At 37.2% G+C, this 20,150-nt stretch overlaps 1 protein-coding gene across 7 annotated transcripts in view; it reads left to right on the forward strand.

Annotated features, from left to right (window-relative positions):
* Positions 1-1,504: 1,504 nt before the first annotated feature.
* Positions 1,505-20,150, forward strand: part of GTPBP10 (GTP binding protein 10) — a 31,053-nt gene continuing 12,407 nt past the window's right edge. Inside the window, exons 1-7 of one of the 7 annotated variants that reach the window (XM_010587284.3) lie at positions 1,505-1,635; positions 2,622-2,823; positions 4,145-4,338; positions 9,086-9,177; positions 9,570-9,714; positions 14,951-15,024; positions 16,803-16,855. In XM_010587284.3, coding sequence (XP_010585586.1) covers positions 4,199-4,338; positions 9,086-9,177; positions 9,570-9,714; positions 14,951-15,024; positions 16,803-16,855 — 504 coding nt within the window. In that variant the 5' untranslated portion in view covers positions 1,505-1,635; positions 2,622-2,823; positions 4,145-4,198. Of the gene's footprint in view, positions 2,841-4,144; positions 4,339-9,085; positions 9,178-9,569; positions 9,715-14,950; positions 15,025-16,802; positions 16,856-20,150 lie in introns of all 7 variants that reach the window. The other 6 variants (XM_023544448.2, XM_023544449.2, XM_003407156.4 and 3 more) reach the window with 6 other exon arrangements.

A 20,150-nucleotide genomic window follows, 5' to 3' on the forward strand; every position in this document is an offset into this window, starting at 1 on the left:
TCTGCTGCTCAAGTTCAACTGGATTTATAGCTTCAGAAATCTTCATTGACTAAGACATGAACTGTTCTAGGGTCAAAACATCACAAAGTTTAGTAAAGTAAAAAGAAAGGTTTTATTCAGCGTATGTTCAAAGAGGCAAGGGTTGGAAATGGACAAGCATGCTGCCAGAGTCGTGTCTGCCCAAGTCCAAGGAATATTACAGAACAGACAAAAATGGGAAAACAGACAAGCATGCTGCTAGAGCCATGTCTGCTGGAGACTGAGGAAACGTTACAGGGTCATCGGTATATATTAGCATTACAAAGGGCAAAACCACGGAAAACTTCATCTTTTCACAGATTGGCTGAAAGCTGTTAAGTCACTGTGATTTTTCATTTTTACTTGTCTTTCTTAATGATCATTTGGTTCCCTCAGCAATGTACACAGTAAGAGAATGTGTCAGTATTTCAGGGTTCAACATTTTATCTGGAAAATGTGCCTTTTTTAAATCACAACAAAAACTAAAATATTGCTTTGTACTTGATGTGTTTTAAGAATTTACTTCCCCCATTTCTCACAGAGAGTAATACTCAGGAGTCATTGTCACAATAGAAAAGTTAGCAACCAGATTCATGTATGAACTAAATGGTCTGCATGACTTGCACAACTCTGTACTGCTCATATTACATCCATCCTCTCTGTAGTTTGGTAGGTAGTTTGTAAGGGGGTAAGCTAAACAATAATTTCTTACAATAACTGGGGAGAATTTTTCTTTGCAAATAACAATGGAATTGGCATAACTGGGACTAAAGATAAAGCTCAAAACCAAGATAGAAAAGATGCAGTGTATGTACAAGGGCTGTTAAAAATTTAAATCTTAGTTGTATTACTTGGGGAGGCTCAAACTTGTGAAGGTTAAATACCATAATTTTCCCATTTGTCTGCATTTTGATTTTGAAAAGAAAGCTGGCTTTGCCCATTTCTTAATAAAAAAAACTTGTGAAAAGCAGCAGCTACTGTCTGACAAAGAGTTTCCTTCCCTACTGCATACAGTGAGACTCTTTTTACAGTTCTCAGGTCCTAACATTTTCAATAATGCATTTGTGCCACAAGTTTTAATTCGTTGCCTTCTGGAAGCTTTTGGTGGCACCCACTCAGTTCATTAAAGAACTAGAAGCCTTTTCGGGCTGTTCTTTTCCAGATAAGTTTCTCTATGTTTCACGCGTTTGACTTTATTGTCTAAAGTGTTTTCACTTTCGCTTCACCAAGAGTAAAAACTCAGACATATTAAGGATTCCTCAGTTAGCATAAAAATTCCTCTAAAAGTATCTTGGTCTCTAGTCTCTACCGCTGTTCAATTCAAGGTCAACTCCTGACGCACACGCCTACGACCCATACTCTCTTGCGGCGCCGTCTTCCGGCCCTTCTTCAGTGCTACTTCCTCCTACGCGTGAGAGGTTACTCCCCGCCTCCGTCTGCCGTTAGCCATACAGCGCATGCGCCCATCCGTGGTGGCGCCTGCGGGGGTAGAACGAGTGGGCGGCTGGCTGTGACGTGCAAAAAGCGTCGCCGGTAGTCCGTTCCTGCCACTTCTGCAGGAGGGAATCGTGGCCCAGCGCTGCAATGGTGCGCTGCAGTTGCGTGTTGTTCCGAAAGGTCCGTGCCTGGTGTCCGTCGGCCTGTTGCCCTTTAACCCCACTTGAAGACTCAGGTTCAGCCTAATTTCTTCTCATTCTGGCCGTCTCTTTCCTGTTTGGTTCTACCGTGGCCGCCTTCTCCGCCCCTCTAGAAGTCGGGGTTTACTATAAGGGGCGGGAAACGTTCTTGGGCGCAGGATTTGAGTTCTTTGAGGGAATTGTGTGCAAGTGGGATGAAGACTTGGGGGTACCAGCTTGCCATTTAGACACGCATTGTGGTATGGAGTATAGGGTTGACTTCACCTTTTGGCCCAAATGGTGTAGTTCTTTTCTTGCCTCATTTTAGTAATACTATCCGCAGCTTGTTCTTATCATCCTGTATATTTTTTCCTCGCGTGCATTGTTTTTAAGGTTTTCCTAAAGACATTTCCACAGTAAATGAAAATGTGCAATTAACTTGCCTTTTTGCAGGAAATTTAGATCAGTTTTTGGGTAGTGTCCGTTTTAGAATCGTTTCTGTAAAGAAAAAAATATATATATACATAGCTGTTTCAGATTTTTAAAAAGCTTTCTAGAAGAGCCTTACTGGTAATGCTTTTTGGAAACCTGAAGGCTTTATATTTTGGACATTAGTGTTCAGAGCAACAGTGAGGTTTTCCTAAATCTGATGAGTCTAGAGCAGTAAAACACATTGAGATGAATTTTAAAAACAAGAGCTTTCTTATTATCGGAGAAAAAAGCATAATCAGTAGTCTCTCTGAGTGAAATTATATTTTGGACAACCCTTATGCTCCAGAAAATAGGTAGTCAAAAGAGACTTGTGAAAGGATGTACTTGGGCATATGAGGTAACTAATCCTTCAACTATCAAGGAAACTCTTGCCTTGTTTGTGGATGTATTATTATAGGCTACTCTTGTAGCCTTAACACCGTGAACAGTTACTTCCAATTAATGTTGTTTGCAAGGGGAGTCTATTCAGTTATTAATGGTGCATTTCTGATCTAGCCTCTCAGAATCAAATCACAAGTTCTTCACCCCCAGAGAAGAATAATAGGCTGTCTCTCAAGTCGTGACCTATATTTGAATGCTCAAATGAAGCCCTGCATTTTGCTACTCGCCTGTCCACTTCAGTCCCAGATCTAGAGTGCATCAGAAACATGAAGAGAAATTTTGCTACATATGCTTGCTTGACCTACCCTCATCCGGAGTATGTCAGAATGATCAGTTGGGTATATGTGTCATGGAAAAAAAAAAAAATTTACCAGATTTTTTGATGCTTAACTATCTTAAATGACTAAAGACGTGAAGATTATGAATTTAACAAATTACTCTTAAGGGACTCTGATAGCCTGAGAGATTAATACACAGGATCTTTACCTGCAAGAAGTTCTCAATGAACAACTAATTACAGAATAAGATGTAATAATAGTAATTTAATCAAATTGTGGGGAGATCCCTCCAAGTCAGTGGTAAATGTTTATTAGAGGAATTAAGGAAAACACAGAGAATATGATATTTGAGGTGGATTTATGATAGAAAAGAACAAAAGGTATTCTAGGCAGGGAAAAGCATGAGTAGAGTGGCATGGATGCATGGCAGTATATCAAGTAGCACAGAAAATAGAGACGAGGAGGAGTAGGAGGGAGTTGAATGAGTGAAAACTGGAAGAGTAGGTTAAGGACTTTGAATATATCACTAAGAATTTTAGACTATTTCATAAACTAAAAAAAACATGGACAGTTTTTGTGTAGGGGAGAAAAGAATAGAGATGAAGTCAGTTTTCAGGAAAATAGGCAGTAAGATGGAGGATGGATTCAGGAAGGAATGACTGGAGACTGAAAGCAGTTAAGAGCTGATGTGATGGTCAAGGTGTTAGGACGGTGGTACGGGAGAGACAGGAGTTAGCAGGACTTCGGAAAAGAAGCTGTATAGCCTGAAAGAGTCCCATTTGTACAGTCTCAATGAATGAATAAACTATGGTTCTGTTATTTGAGAGAACATTGGGGGAACAGATTTTGCCTGGAATAAACTTGGGTCTGTCATGTTAATATGTTGTATTTGAGGTATTTATCTTTTACAACTAATACCTATGAATAAGTTACATATTTGGGAGGGTTCAAATATAAGTTAAATATAGACTCTGTTCTCAGTTGCCACAGACTGTTGAAAAGCTTACATATGGGCAGAGATGTCCAACAGACTGAATATGACTATATCTCACATAGGTAATAGTTACAGCCATGGTACAGGATGAGATCAGCCAGGGGAGAAAGTCTAGTTTGAGAAAAGAGGACCAAGGTCAGAGGCTCTTAGGATAGATGGGACAGCTATTGATAACTGTAAAAAGAGAGGGGGCATTTAGAGATAAGTAAATGGAAAAGGGAAGTCAGATAGGTGAGTTGAGAAAATACTATATAGAAACTATTTTTTTTTTTTCCAAAGCATGTTTTTGTGGCAAAAAGAAGTTCAGAGGAGTTCTGAGTTGGTAAACAGAGTTGGCATTCAAACGTTCTCTCTCTTTTTTTAAGTATGGAAACTTCATTGATAACCTAAGAGTCTTCGTCAAAGGAGGAAGTGGTGGAATGGGTTATCCTCGATTAGGTGGAGAAGGTGGAAAAGGTGGTGATGTGTGGCTTGTAGCTGAAAAAAAGATGACTTTAAAACAACTTAAAGACAAATACCCTCAGAAACGATTTGTTGCTGGAGGAGGAGCAAACAGTCGGTAAGTACTTACTGAATGACTTAACTTGTATAAAATCAGCACTTCCTGGAAAACAAAACAAAAGTTGTGTTTGTAACTGAGCGAAAGTCTACAGTGTTTCTAATAAAGATAAAATGCCAATAGTAAGAAATATTTTGGAACTTTTAAGTTTTTTAACCTTCTCCCAGTATCTGTATTTTTTACTTCCTCTAAAGAAACAAAATAATCAGAATTCCCACGGCTTTGTTCTAAAATTGTCCTTGAAAGCCTTTAGGAAACCTTTCTCAAAGTTCAACTATAGTACTCTACCCCCTACCATCGGTAGTTCTGCCTGGAACTCTTAGGCATTGCTTAAAACTTAGAGCTTGTGTCCCTTTTATGTTTTCCTTTTGCTTGTGTTTTAGTCTTTTCTATGACAGTAAAGCTGTCCTTTTATTTATTTATTTATTTGGTTAATTATTTGTTGTTTTCCATAAAACATATTCTGTTGCCTCAAAATATGAGTTATCATTCTTTTGTTACAAACAAAATGAAAAAAAAAAAAAAACTTAAAAATTTCCTTCCAAGTGCAGGCTATTTTTCTTCAAGCCCTCATTCCACTGTTACTCCTTAGGAGCTGTTGCTATAAAGGTGAGACTTTATGACCTTATTACTGGTAAGTGGTTCAGTGGTCGAATTCTCGCCTTCCGTGTGGGAGACCTGGGTTTATTCCCAGCTAATACACCTCAAGTGCAGCCACCACCTGTCTTTCAGTGGAGGTGTGGGTGTTGGTGTGATGCTGAACAGGTGTCAGTGGAGTTTCTGGACTAACAGACTTTTGATCAACTAGTACAAGCCAGATACTGAAACTGTGTCAAAGATGAACTATATATTGGGGTATTGTATATCATTCTCTCATTTTAAGTTATTGCTTTGTAAATTTTAGTGCAAAAGATTTGTGAGTTAAAGTTTTAAATGATTGATTTGAGAATCGATGGGTATTTTAACTTTTTGAAATACGTCATGTACCTTATAACGTCCACTCAGGCAACGTCCAACTGCACATATGTCCATGGTTCCATAAGGTTATAATAGAGTTCAGAAATCCCGAACAGAGAACAGGACGTAGTGGAGGTAACCAGACTAGTGAATGCAATAATTTCCCACGTACATGTTTATCTCATGTCTCTTGTATACAAAGTGATTGCACTACCAGGCATATAATGGTACAGTACATGTATAATAAATAATAGATACGTCTTGACGGTCATAGTAAACACCTGTTACTAGCTTAGGTATGTACTGTTCTGTACTTTTATTGTTATTTTAATGTGAACTTTCCCTCCTTAACAAATGAAAAGTTTACCCTATTAACAGCGTGTGCTTGGACTTGGAGACAGCAGCACCCAACCTCCTGTATTGCGTGTCTCTTGAGTGTTGTACTGTTATCCCTCTGTTTGATTTTCTTTGAAAAATACTGCCGTGAGGTATATCATGGATCCCAAATGCAACAAAACTGGTGCTAGTGATAGCAGCAGCAAGAGGCAAAGAAGAAGTGTTGATTTGGAAATGAAACGAAAGGTTATTAAGCAACAGAAAGGTGGAAAATCAGTGAATGCTATTGCCTGATATTTAGGCATGTTCACACAAGGTCCAAATCATGTAACATTCTGCTTCCCAGAACATCTTATGAACATTAAGCAATGCATAACTGTCTAGTGACGGAGGTTAATATTTAATACCAGGCAGATTTTTATGTACAGGTGTCTACACTTGGCCTCATTTTTTGCCGCCCTCCTTCCGTTTTACCTCAGCAGACTCTCTGACCAGAGTCTGTGTCCTTACCCTATACGGCCAAGTTGAATCAGTATTTTTGTGCTAATCTCATATCACACCCCTTCCCCCACCTCACTTTTTGTCTTTCAAACAAAGCTCACTTAACTCCATCTGAAGAGATTTGTTCTCTATTGAATATGAATCCTTTTTGACTCCCTTTCCTTCCTCTCCCTCTTAAAAGATTTGGTCACGTTCTTTAATTTTTTAGAAGGAGATGAAGAAATTTATATCGGGATAAAGAACTCAACTATCAGACTTCTTTTTAAGTGCTCTAAGCCTGTTTTTTTGAAACTGTGTCTTTCAGTTCTTTAATGTGGTGCTTTCAAACCCTTTTTCACTGCAACTCATAGTAAGAAACATATTTTATTGTGACCCAACACTATGTGTTGTCTGTTTTCTACTCTGTTATGTGGTATATCGGATGTTTTAGATACTGGTATTACCCACAATTTAGAAAACATTGCATTAGGGTTGTGAAATGAGTTTAGTAGGATACAACTAGAATTTTTTGAAAATGAGACAAAATAGCATGGAAAATATTAGCACATATCACACACATAGTTAATGGTGTTCCATAAAACTTTCATTTATATACTGTATATAAATGAACATCCTGGGTCCTGAGGTATTACAGACAGTCCCTGACTTAGAACAGGTTCCATTCCTAGGACTCCATTGTAACTAGGTTCTGACATAAAATGAATACTGTTTTTTAAAATTTAGTTTTCATTATTATTGCCTTTTATTGTAAGTATCTTTATAAATCCCATCTTTGTCTTTGGGGGTTGGAAACATTACATATAAACTTACAGATATATTTTAATGTATACATACATATATGCCCACATCAAAAAATACACAAATCATAAAAAAAAAAAGACAGTTGTAAGTGTGGTTTGTTATAACTCGACTACATTGTAAACAGGGGGCTACCTGTATTTCTCACTGTGAGTTGCAATTGAAATTTGAAAGCTATTGTTTTGAAGAAACCCATGTCTTCAATGTGGGTTCAGGATCTGTGTGGAAGTCTGTTTCTTTAGCTGGAAAATAGGGATAATAATAGTATCTTTTTCACAGAATTGTCATGAGTCTTAAATAAGTTAATTTATGTAAAGCTTTTGATAGTGCCTGGTACATAGTATTAGGAGCCCTGGTGGCACAGTGGCTAAGGAACTCAGCTGCTAACCAAAAGGTCAGCAGTTCGAACCCACAGCCACTCTGCAGGAGAGATGTGGCAGTCAGCTTCTGTAAAGATTGTTATTCTTAGGTGCCACTGAGTCAGTTACTGTCAACACATAGTGATCCCATGTGACAGTAGAATTGCTCCATAGCATTTTCTAGGTTGTAATTTTAATCTCTATGGAAGCAGGTCTTTTCTCTCGAGCAATCACTGAGTGGGTTTGCATCACCAATCTTTTGGTTAGCAGCTGAGCCCTTAACCACTGCACCTTGGAAACCCTATGGGGCAGTTCTGCTGTGTCATGTAGGGTTGCCATGAGTTGGAATCAACTTGATGGCAGTGGGGTGGTACATAAACCAAAAAAACCAAACCTGTTGCCCACGAGTTGACACCAACTCATAGCCACCCTATAGAACAGAGTAGAACCACACCCTATAGGGTTTCCAAGGAGCAGCTGATGGATTCAAACTGCTGACCTTTTAGTTAGCAGCCTTAACTCCTAGCCACTGTGCCACTAGGGCTCTGTATGTGTGATATCTGGTTATATAATAGCTGTAGTAATAAGACTGTTGTCATCTAATTTTTTATTTTCTAATCTCTTTTTTTGAAAACCCTGGTGGCGTAGTGGTTAAGTGCTACAGCTGCTAACCAAAAGGTCAGCAGCTCAAGTCTACCAGGCACTCCTTGGAAACTCTATGGGGCAGTTCTACTCTGTCCTATAGGGTCACTATGAGTTGGAATTGACTTGATCGTAGTGGGTTTGGTTTTTGGTTTGGAATCTCTTTATTGTTTGTGTATTTTTTTTTTTTAATCTTTCTGAAGTATTTCAAGCTCATTGTAAAAATATCAGATAATATAGAAAGGTTAAAAAGGCAATCAACTATAGTTCTCCTACCCAGTGACAACAATTATTAATCTTTTCTTGAGTTTTCTTTTCTTTGTTAACGTAAGTGTGATTGTATATATGTGTATAAAATGTTGGGGTGCAAAATTGAGAGCACAATATTTCGCAACCTCCTTTTATCACTGACATTTTTCCCCATGTCAGACAAATATTTAGATTGACTACATAGTATTATAGTATGGGAAATAGCATTTATTTTATAATTCATTTACTTACGTTATTGTTGATTTTTCACTGTTAGAGCCACAGTGCAATGTACATCCTTGTATATATACTATTTTACATGATTGCCCAATGATTTTTTTTTTTTTTAGGATAAATTACCAGAAATAGAATTACTAAATTAAAGAATATGCTCATTTAAAAGAAACACTATTGGTATTGCCTCCCAGAAAATTTGTATCAATTTATTCTCTCATGAGTAGTTTAAAAGTAGCCACATGAGCCTTCTGTGATGAAGGTACTGTCATTAGAGGTCAGTTTTTTAAAAAAGTTTTGTTCAATGGATTTTCTATTTTTTCTAGCTTATTTGTATTGCAGTAGCAATGATCTTTTCATTTCAGGTGTACAATATTTTAGTTAATAGAGGTTAAAATGACTTTTAGTGGTTAACTTGGTAACTTAAATCATTACTTAATCTCATTTTTATGGGATACAGTAGTCTAAAATGCAAATAAATAGGGATATTTTCATTTTGCACTAATGTTTGGACATTTAATATCCTTCTAAAAATTCATGTCCTCCTAAAAATTAAAACCAAAAGATCTGATTGCTAGTCTTCTTTATAAGCCATTATGTTTGCTTGAAGCATGAACCATTTAATTTACTGGGATTTTCTTATTTTAATTTAGCTTTATTTTTTTTTGTAGGGTTAGTGCACTGAAGGGCTCCAAAGGAAAAGACTATGATATTCCTGTACCTGTGGGCATTTCAGTAATTGATGAAAATGGTAAAGTTATGGGTGAGTACTCTAGCTTTTGAGGTTGTGAAAAACATCTAAAGTTTTTGGGGGATGGTGAGGAATAGCTTCTCTCGAATTTCAAAAGTGTTTTTAACATTAACAGTTTCACCTGTTAATTTATAAAAGTTTTTCCTCAGTATTGAGTGCTAGATGTAAGATTATTTTAAAGATGTAAGAGCATTTACTTGGTTTTAAAATATATAACTAGTCTTTTCTCAGCCCTTTCCAGGACCAGACTTTTAAAAGACATTTAATCCTATTGGTTAACAGCCCTGTAAATTAATAAATTAGGATTTCCTGTCGTATGTTTCTGAAAGAAAAAAAAAATGGCATATTAGTAATAAGATCCATTTAATAATTGCGCTATAAGTATCCTTCTCTCTCTCTTTAAGGAGAACTCAATAAAGAGAAAGACAGAATTCTAGTAGCTGAAGGAGGTCTTGGTGGTACATTATTTACAAATTTCTTACCACTGAAAGGGCAGAAACGAGTAATTCACCTTGATCTAAAACTTATAGCTGATGTAGGCCTAGTGGGGTAAGTACCATTCATATTTTTATTATTATACTTTCAGAGAGACAGTTCATGAATAGGAAGTAAATGTAAAACAGTAATTTGGGGCCAGAAATATTTCTGGTTTATGGAATTTGTTCATCGCATGTGTACTTTTAGAATACACTGCTAAATACAGTCATCTTCCTAATGCCAACATAGAGTTCAATAGTTACTATTCATTTGAAAAAGAAAGTCATAGCAGTTGAGACTAGGTCAGTGGGAATGTTATTCAATGAATGAAGAATGAAAAATCAATCAAATGCAGTATTATAATGAAGTGTAAGAATGTTAACAGATATTAAGGAAAGAATTAGACATCCAAACAAACCACACTTTTAAAAGTGCGTAGAAAAAAATAAAAAGGTAAAAAAAATGGTTGAGGTATTTTTACAAGTCTTAATAGAGGTATTTAAGGATCAGATGATACCTTTGATCAGATGATTAAAGAGTGGTACAATCTCAGATTTAAACACCATTGAACACTAAGTTGAATCTTACTGGGACTTTTCCTAATCTCTCTAACCTCTGCTTAAACCTTTTGCTGTCAAGTCGATTCTGACTCATAGCAACCTGGTAGGACAGAGTAGAACTGTCTCATGGTTTCCAGGGATTCGAACTGTGGACCTTTTGGTTAGCAGCCATAGCTCTTAACTACTATGCCACAAGGGTTTCCCACCTCTGCTTAGGATCTATTTATTCTTAGTATTGCAAGGTTACAATGTTGTCGTTTTTTGGTAGCCTCAGTTCTTAAATCAAGCAATGCTGTTTAACTGTAGGGTTTGCAGTACTTGTACCAGACTAGAGGAGGATTGGTGTTATTGTTGCTAGGTGCCATCAGGTTGGCTCTGTCTGATAGTGACTCTGTGTACAACAGAACGAAATGCTGCCTGATCCTGTGCCATCCTCATAATCATTGTTATGCCTGAGACCATTGTGGGAGCCACTGGGTCAGCCATCTTGTTGAGAGTCTTCCTCTTTTTCACTGACCCTCTACTTTTTTTTTTTTTTTTTTTTCTCTACTTTACCAAGCATGATGTCCTTCTCCAAGGACTGGTCCCTCCTGATAACATGTCCAAAGTATGTAAGACAAAGTGTTGCCATCCTCACTTCTAAGGAGCGTTCTGGCTATACTTCTTCTAAGACACATTTGTTTGGTTCTTTTGGCAGTCCATGGTATATTCAATATTCTTCCCCAGCACCATGATTCAAAGGCATCAATTTTTCTTCAGTCTTCCTTATTCATTGTACAACTTTTGCATGCATATGAGGCAATTGAAAATACCATGGCTTGGATCAGGCGCACATTAGTCCTTAAAGGGACATCTTTGCTTTTTAACACTGTGCATATCTGCCCAGTACAAGGCGTCATTTGATTTCTTGGTAGAGAATAAGTAAAGGAAGGAAAAACTTCAATTTTGCATCTCTCGTCTACTCCTTTTCTCTCCCTAAAGCAAACAAAACAAAACCAAGCCTGTTGCCATCGAGTTGATTCTAATTCATGGTGAAAAACTACTCTATAGGGTTTTCTTAGCTCTTTTTTTTTTTTTTTTAATGTTTATAGAAGCAGTTTGCCAGGCCTTCTTCCGTGGTACTTCTAGGTGGGTATAACTGCCAACCTTTAGGTTAGTAGTCAAGCACAAGCCGTTTGTGCCACCCAGGGACCTTTCTCGCTAGCCTCACTTCAACATTATGCAGTGGTCAGAAGGCCTAAGAAAAAGATAGGGGAAACTGTCTTGTTGCTGCTGTATTCCAAATCCCCAGTTCCATTCCTTGCTTTCCAAAGCTTCATTCTAAGCACTTTTCATCTGCCTCTCCAGCCATCTGCTTGCTTCTTTACCAGAAAATCTTAGTTTGAATCCCATTCGTCTGCCTGTCCAGCCCCTGGGTCTTACCACCAGTGGCTTAGAATTCACATAGACCTCATTCTTGTTTGTAACAGGAAGGATGTGATCCTCACATCCCAACTGGCCATTCTAATTTAACTTTTTCAGTAAAACATAGTTATGATGGTTATGTAGAGGGTCAGCGAAAAAGAAGACCCTCAGTGAGATGGAATGACACAGTGGCTACAACAGTGGACTGAAGCATAACAACAATTGTGAGCATGGTGCAGGATTGGGCAGTGTTTTATTCTGTTGTACATAGGGTTGCTATGAGTTGGAACTGATTCGACGGCACTGAACAACAACAATGATGACATGATGGTATTGAGGCATACCCATCACCACTGAGTCAATTCTCATAGCAACCATGTAGGATAGAGTAGAACTGCCCCATAGGGTTTCTAAGGCTGTAAATCTTTACAGAAGCAGACTACCACATCTTTCTCCTATGGAGTGGCTGATAGATTCAAACCTCCAGCCTCCCAGTTAGCAACTTAACCACTTCGCCACCAAGCCTCCCTTATAAGGTGTAAGTTTTTTAATACTATATAGTATTCAGGAACATTATGAAGTTTTTTAGGGTTTTGTGGACGAAACTGGGAATCCAGCCATTTGCAGCCTCATTTTGGTAGAAAACTATGTCTTGAGTTCCAGAGACATACCTTTACAGCCTTTTTTTTTACACTCTAAGAAGAGCCTAGAAAAACTGAGTAGTAAAGGTTGAGGGGATATAGAAATTAGATTCTTTGGGTTGGAATCACAGATTCTTTAGGAGCTGGCTAGATGGCCTTGAGTAAGTTACGCAGCCATTCTAAGCCTTTGCTTTCTCCTCTTTAATAGGGGATGGGGATAGTTTTCACCTTAAAACGTTGGGCAGGTAAAATAATGCGTTTACAGCATATCACGTTTGGCATTTATGAATGCTCAATGAATAGTGGCTACTATTGTCATTTTTGTTTTGCCACCTTATTGGAGACTTCATGTAGTGAGTTCGTTTTGAGTCTTTTGGACCCAAACATACCACTGATCATGAAGATGGAGTAGGACTGGACAGCGTTTTGTTTTGTTAGACGTAAGGTTGCCATGAATTGGAGCTGACTTGCAACTAACAACAACAGCAACACATAGCAAAATATTAGACTTTCAGAAGTAGGTTTGAAATTAGAACTGGTAACTAAAGCATCAGAATTTTTAAGCAGAATGTCTGATATGTACTCTGGTGCTTTTAAGTTAGGCATCTATTCTTGAAAAGTTGCCACTGTGAATACTGGCATAAACAGATACTCTTTTGAGGAATGATCCAAACCTTAGAAGAACAGTGTTGTGTACTAACGTACTGCTGTTGTTGAATCTGATCTCTGAATTTGAATTTCAGCCTTTAAAATTTTCATTAGGTACATCTCAAGAAAAATCTCGAATGCCTCTTTTCCTATAAAGTAAACCACTAGTATCCTTTTTCTATTAGTACATTGATCTCTCTGGAAATAATACATGATTGCATTTATCTGCACTTAATCACTATTATGAAATTAAGAGACTAGTGATAGTTATGGACAAAAACGGTTACAGTTTGCTTTTCAAAGAGTTTCAAGAGCCTGATGTATAATTGGATCTGAGAAAATACTGTATTAAGAAATCTCATGTAATTTTATTCTAAATTCATTATAGAAAGTTGATTTTTTTTACTTAATTTGTTAAAAGAGCTCCACTGTGGAACTTATAAATTATTATAGAATTCCAGATGAATACGTGCAAATGATGACATCATTACACCAAATGAAAGTTTGGCAGAGATTTTGAAAGTGCTTTTTCAAATTTGAATGAAAACTCTGCAAAGACAGGGGTCATGTCCGTCTCATCAGGTGCTTTATTTCTGGTATCTAGTACATTGCCTGACATAAAGTTAATGCTCAGTAAATATTTGTTGGATAAATTTAATGAAAATACCTGAAATCATCTTTTAAGTGACCCCGTATCTAGTACTTTCATACATGGTAGGCCTTTCTTTAGGGAAATTTAACAATAAAATTAAAAGACTTTAAAGTGAGCATATGTTTTAGTTCGGTATTTCTTCACTTAGAAATTTTCCTAAGAAAGAAAATAAATATGTGCAAAGGTTCAAAGAATAGTCGTTACAGTTTTTTGAAAAAGCTAAACAAATGATAAAGACTCATTTGCAGAAAGAAAAACGTAGTTGTCTGTAATCCCGTCACTTAGAGGTGACTGTTGATGTATGTCTTTCTGGCTGTATACAGATTTTTTGCAATGTTATTTATAATAGTGAAAAATTGGAGATAACCTAAAAGTGTTAACAATGGGAAATTAGTTAAATAAATTATGGTTCACCCTTGAAAGATGTTCACCTTGTATTATTCAGTTTAAAATGAGCAACCAACTATGTAGTAGTCTTTAAAAAAAAACTCAAATTGAATCTGATCAAATCTTTATATCTAACCACCAATTTATAGAAAAATGCAGGGACAAGGGAGGATATTAAATGACACCATGGGAATGCCAAGTAGCAAAATCTAGACTGGGAAAGAAATTCTACAGGACAGGTGACCCAGTTTCTTTAATTAAAAAAAAAAAAAAAATTTTTTTTTTTTTTTGGAAGGGGGAAACAAGGGTGTAGGAGCCTATATTAAAAGAAATATAAGAGATACAGCAAACAATTATATGTGGATCTTACTTGGATTCCTATTCAGACAAGCAAATTAAAAAAAAAAGTATTGGGGGATGTATTAATAATTGTTGAAACTAGGAGATGGGTAAATGGAATTCATTTCTCTAGTGTATGTTTGAAAATGTCCATATATATTTTTTTAAAAAAAGGCAATCCCTTTTATATCATGAGATTGCAAGTACTTTTTTATTAGTTTGTTTTTCTGTGATTTCCAAGTTTGTTTTTTTGTTTTCTTTTCCCATAATTAGACTAACAGTTACTTTGTTGTTGCTGCCCAGTCAGCTCTGACTCACGGTGACCTTACGTATAACAGAACGAAATACCACCCAGTCCTGTGCCATTCTGAACAATCCTTGGTATATTTGAGCCCTGTTGGTATGTTGCAGCTATTGTGTCAATCCATCTTATGGAGGGTTTCCATGAAAAATTAATTTACTCCCTTGTTATCGAAACATACTGTTTCCAGCATGAATATGTCTTTATCTTTTTTGTAAGTACATTTTGTTCCTAAATTTTTCAAGATGATTTTTAATCTATATTAGACTTTTAATCCTAGAAATGTTTACGAGGTCTTCTCCTTGAATTAGAATTTCAGAGGTAAGCAAGTATTTTGATATTTGCTGTAATTTATAATTTCATTTTCTCATTTCAGATTCCCGAATGCTGGGAAATCCTCTTTGCTAAGTCAGGTTTCTCATGCAAAACCTGTGATTGCAGATTATGCATGTAAGTGTAATTTGATTGTGTATTTTAATGTATGGAGGTAAACTTTTAAAGACTAATATTTCTCTGAGCATGAATAAAATGACAACTCTAGAGGTAGTCTTAATTTGAAAACTCTTTGCAAATAGGATACAGTTCACTTCATGTTAATCTGTGAAACTTCTGTACCCTCAAAAAAGTTCCTTGCACCTGTTGGAGTTTGTGGCATTTAACTTATTTCTCTGCTTCATAACCATTTATTTGATTCAGTTATGATTTTATGAACACCTACCCTGTATCAGGAAGCCCTGGTGGTGTAGTGGTTAAGTGCTACAGCTGCTAACCAAAAGGTCAGCAGTTGGAATCTACCAGGTGCTCCTTGGAAACTCTGAGGGGCAGTTCTACTCTGTCCCATCGGGTCACTAGGAGTCAGAATTTACTCAACAGCAACAGGTTTACCCTGTATCAAGCACTGATAATACTAGGAATGTAGAGATGAAGTCTTATTCATTTCGCAAATATTTATTTCATCAACCATGTTATATTCCAGGGTTATAAAGACTGGTAAGCAAAAACAGAGAATGTCCTGGCTTTTGTTGAGCTTACAAACTAGTATGGGAATGCACATATATCACTAAAGAATATAAGAAGGTTCTGTGAAAGAGTAGGTAACTGCTTTAGACTTTTTTGAGGAAGTGTGATGCTTAGGCTGAGATATAAAAGAATGAACATGAGCTAATTAGTAAAAGGGAGTGGAGGTGAAGGGTCTTCCAGCCAGAATAAATATTATATACCCAAAGGCTCTATGCAGGGAGAAAGTAAACGTGTATTTAACACGGACTAAGCAAAAGCGAGTCAAGATGAGGGCTGAAAATGTAACTAAAGACCATGTCACAGAGGCCTTGTAGGCTATATTTGATCATTATATCCCAAGAGCAGTTAGAGGCCTTTTAAGCAAGGGATAAATAATTATATTTGGTTTTCTAAAAGATCTCTCTGCCTGTAATGTAGAAAATGGATTGAAATGGAACATAAGTGCATCTGGGAAGACCAGTTAGTAGGCTACTGCAGTAGCTAGATGAGATATAGTGGAAGCTTAGACTAAGAAACGTGAATGAATATGATAGAATCTCTACCAGAAATAAACAAAAAGACATAGAATGACATTAACGTGGAAAATAAAAACAAGCCATTCTAAAATTAAAGTCTGATGAAGTAGAGTTGATTTTGGATTTTTGTGATCAATATTTATTGTTACAGTACAGAGAACTCTTGAGAAGGAAAGAGGAGGAAAAACAAAAAGTCATTGAAAGTAGACTTGCAGGATTGGCAAGGTTTGAAGATGACTGAATGAGAAAGAACTAGAAAAATCCCACTCAGACAAAAATTTAAATTCTGGACCCCTGCCCCCTTTAGAATTTTTAAAAAACAGATTTCTGATTCATTGCTCCTAAAACACCCTTACCACGCTCCTTAAAGTGCAATAAAGGAATTTTGAGGCTCACCAGATTAGACCTATGCTTTGCAGATTAGTGTTAAAATCTCTGTTTACCCTTTTCCCAAGTACAATGTAGATAAAAAACCCAGTGCCTTGTAAATAGCAAGAATAATTGTACCTTCAACAAATTTATGGAATTCTAATGAAAATTGATAAATGTTAAACTAGTCCCTAAAATTCCTAATGTGAACATAGCCTGAATTAAACTCTTTGCACAAAAAATACTGTTTATTCTATGTATAATACTGATTTTCAGAGAACCAGCTTTAATTCTAGCCTTAATTTACTGTTGTTTTTGTTTTAGTTACAACATTAAAGCCTGAACTTGGAAAGATTATATACAATGATTTCAAACAGGTGGGTATTTTTAAAGTAAAGTATCTGGTTAGAAGTGAAAGTACTTGCTTTTGGTTGTTTTTGCTGTTAGTAGCCATCATGTCCATTCTGACTCACGACAGCCCCATGTGTGCAGAGTAGAACTACCCTGTAGAGTTTTCAAGGCTGTGGCCTTTCAGAAGCAGATCACTAGGCCTATTTTCTTAGGTACCTCTGGGTAGGTTTGAACCACCAGCCTTTTAGCTAGTAGTCGAGGACTTCACCACTTGTGCCACCCAGAGATTCCTTGCCTTTCGTTACTTGGACTTTATAAAATGTGCCTGTTTATGTGGTTTTGGTGGGAGAGAGGTAGCAATATTTTGCTTTACGATAAGTAATACCATAGATCGCTGAGAAAATATTCTAGTCCTATATAAGAATTTAACTTCTTGTGCTTCCAAAGATTAGGTCCAGTTTGTTGCTAAAATAGCATATCTCCTTTACGTCCTTAATCTGTTTCTTCCTATTGCAGGTCCATGTTTTATTGCCATATTTGATTATTGATTTCAAATTCTCTTGGAATCTAGGCTGGATGAACCCCCAAACTATTGCCCTGAGATAATCTTTAAACCTTAAACCAAAAATATCCCCTGAAGTCTTCTTAAAACTAAACAGTAGTTTAGCATAACTAGTAAAGAATGTCTACCTTGAGCACTGTGCCCTCTTAAGAGCTATTTCTGTGGGATCAGATTGACAACAGCAACTCAAAAGATTAGATAGGAAACTTAGCCGGCAGTGGTTTATATTAGTAGGGGAGGAACAACTCAGAAAAGGAGGGTGAGAATGCTTACATAAAAAAAAAATGCTTACATAACTCAAAGAATAAGCAGTGTTACTGAATTGTACATGTAAAAACGGTTGAATTGGTATATGATTTGCTGTGCATATTCTCAACAGCAGCAATAAAATAAAATTATTAAGAAAAAGGATAAACATAAACCGGTTCATCCAATAATAGGAATATAATGCTATGAAATAATTCATAAGAAGTAATAGGCTTGTATTCATTTATGATAATAATGTCACAGTTAAAATGGAAAAATCCTCAAATTATAGAATAATGCACAGTAAATAAATTTAATATAGGGTAGTATTAATATAGAGAACAATATTCAGAAGAAAAGAGGACACTGTTCATACCTAATTTTTAAGGAAATCAATAGAGGACCTTAAAAAAGTTTCAGGACGTGAGACCTCTGTGGAGCAGAATGCATTGTCTTACAGCTACAACTTCCTTTGAGACTCTGAATTCATTATCCACATGGAACAGTGAGTGTGGAGCAGGGATTCTCATCATTCTCATGCATCAGAATAGCCCGAGAACTTTCTAAGAGCCAGAACAATGGTAATTGAATAATCTGATGGAATAATTCAAAAGAAATACATTTATATCTATTTTTAAGTCATTTGGTAATAATACAACATTTAAACCGATTGCCATTGAGTTAATTCTGACTCGGTGATCCTGTAGGACAAAGCAGAACTGCCTCCCACAGGATTTCCAAGGCTGTAATCTCTATGGAAGCAGACTGCCACATCTTTTTTCTGCAGAGGAGCTGGTGGGTTCTAACAACTGACCTTTCAGTTAATGGCTGCTCGCTTTAACCACTGTGCCAACAGGGCCCCTCAATACAACTTTTTTTTTTTTAAATCTCAACAACTATAACATAAATAATAAATAATGCCTGGGCCCCAGTTGAAACCAAATTTCTTGGGCATAGGGCCTAGGCATCTGTAGTTTTTAAAAGTTTCCTAGCACTGCTGGTGGGAATGTAAAATGGTACAACCACTTTGGAAATCTATCTGGCGTTATCTTAAACAGTTAGAAATAGAACTACCATACAACCCAGAAATCCCACTCCTCGGAATATACAAGAGCCTTCACATGAACAGATATATGCACACCCATGTTTATTGCAGCTGTTTACAATAGCAAAAAGCTGGAAGCAACCAAGGTGTCCATCAACGGATGAATGGGTAAATAAATTGTGGTATATTCACACAATGGAATACTACGCATTGATAAAGAACAGTGACGAATCTGTGAAACATTTCATAACACGGAGGAACCTGGAAGGCATTACGCTGAGTGAAATTAGTCAGAGGCAAAAGGACAAATATCGTATAAGACCACTATTATAAGATCTTGAGAAATAGTAAAAACTGAGAAGAACACATACTTTTGTGGTTACGAAGAGGGGAGGGAGAGAGGGAGGGAGAGGGTTTTTTATTGATTAATCAGTAGATAAGAACTGCTTTGGGTGAAGGGAAAGACAACACTCAATACATGGAAGGTCAGCTCAATTGGACTGGACCAAAAGCAAAGAAGTTTCCGGGATAAAATGAATGCTTCAAAGGTCAGCGGAGCAGGGGCGGGGGCCTGGGGAAAATGGTTTGAGGGGACTTCTAAGTCAATTGGCAAAATAATTCTGATATGAAATCATTCTGCATCCCACTTTGAAATGTGGCGTCTGGGGTCTTAAATGCTAACAAGCGGCCATCTAAGATGCATCAATTGGTCTCAACCCACCTGGAGCAAAGGAAAATGAAGAACACCAAGGTCACACAACAACTAGGACTCCAAGACACAGAAAGGGCCACATGAACCAGAGACCTACATCATCCTGAGACCAGAAGAACTAGTTGGTGCCCGGCCACAATCGATGACTGCCCTGACAGGGAGCACAACAGAGAACTCCTGAGGGAACAGGAGATCAGTGGGATGCAGACCCCAAATTCTCATAAAAAGACCATACTTAATGGTCTGACTGAGACTAGAGGAATCCCGGCAGCCATGCTCCCCAGACCTTCTGTCGGCACAGGACAGGAACCATCCCCAAAGACAACTCATCAGACATGAAAGGGACTGGGCAGCAGGTGGGAGAGAGATGCTGATGAAGAGTGAGCTAATTATATCAGGTGGACACTTGAGAGTGTGTTGGTAGCTCTTGTCTGGAGGGGGATGGGAGGATAGAGAGAGAGGGAAGCTGGCAAAATTGTCACGAAAGGAGAGACTGAAAGGGCTGACTCAATAGGGGAAGAGCAGGTGGGAGTAAGGAGTAAGATGTATGTAAACTTACATGTGACAGACTGATTGGATTTGTAAACGTTCACTTGAAGCTTAATAAAAGTTAATTAAAAAAAAAAAGTTGCCTAGGTGATTGTGATGCACAGTGAGTTTTGAAAACCACCAGTGTGGAATGATGGGTAATAACTCATGTCAAAAAAGAATAGGATGGAAGAGCAGGTGGGAGTACGGAGTAAGATGTATGTAAAC

Source organism: Loxodonta africana, chromosome 8, assembly GCF_030014295.1.
Source record: "Loxodonta africana isolate mLoxAfr1 chromosome 8, mLoxAfr1.hap2, whole genome shotgun sequence".
Taxonomy (NCBI): domain Eukaryota; kingdom Metazoa; phylum Chordata; class Mammalia; order Proboscidea; family Elephantidae; genus Loxodonta; species Loxodonta africana.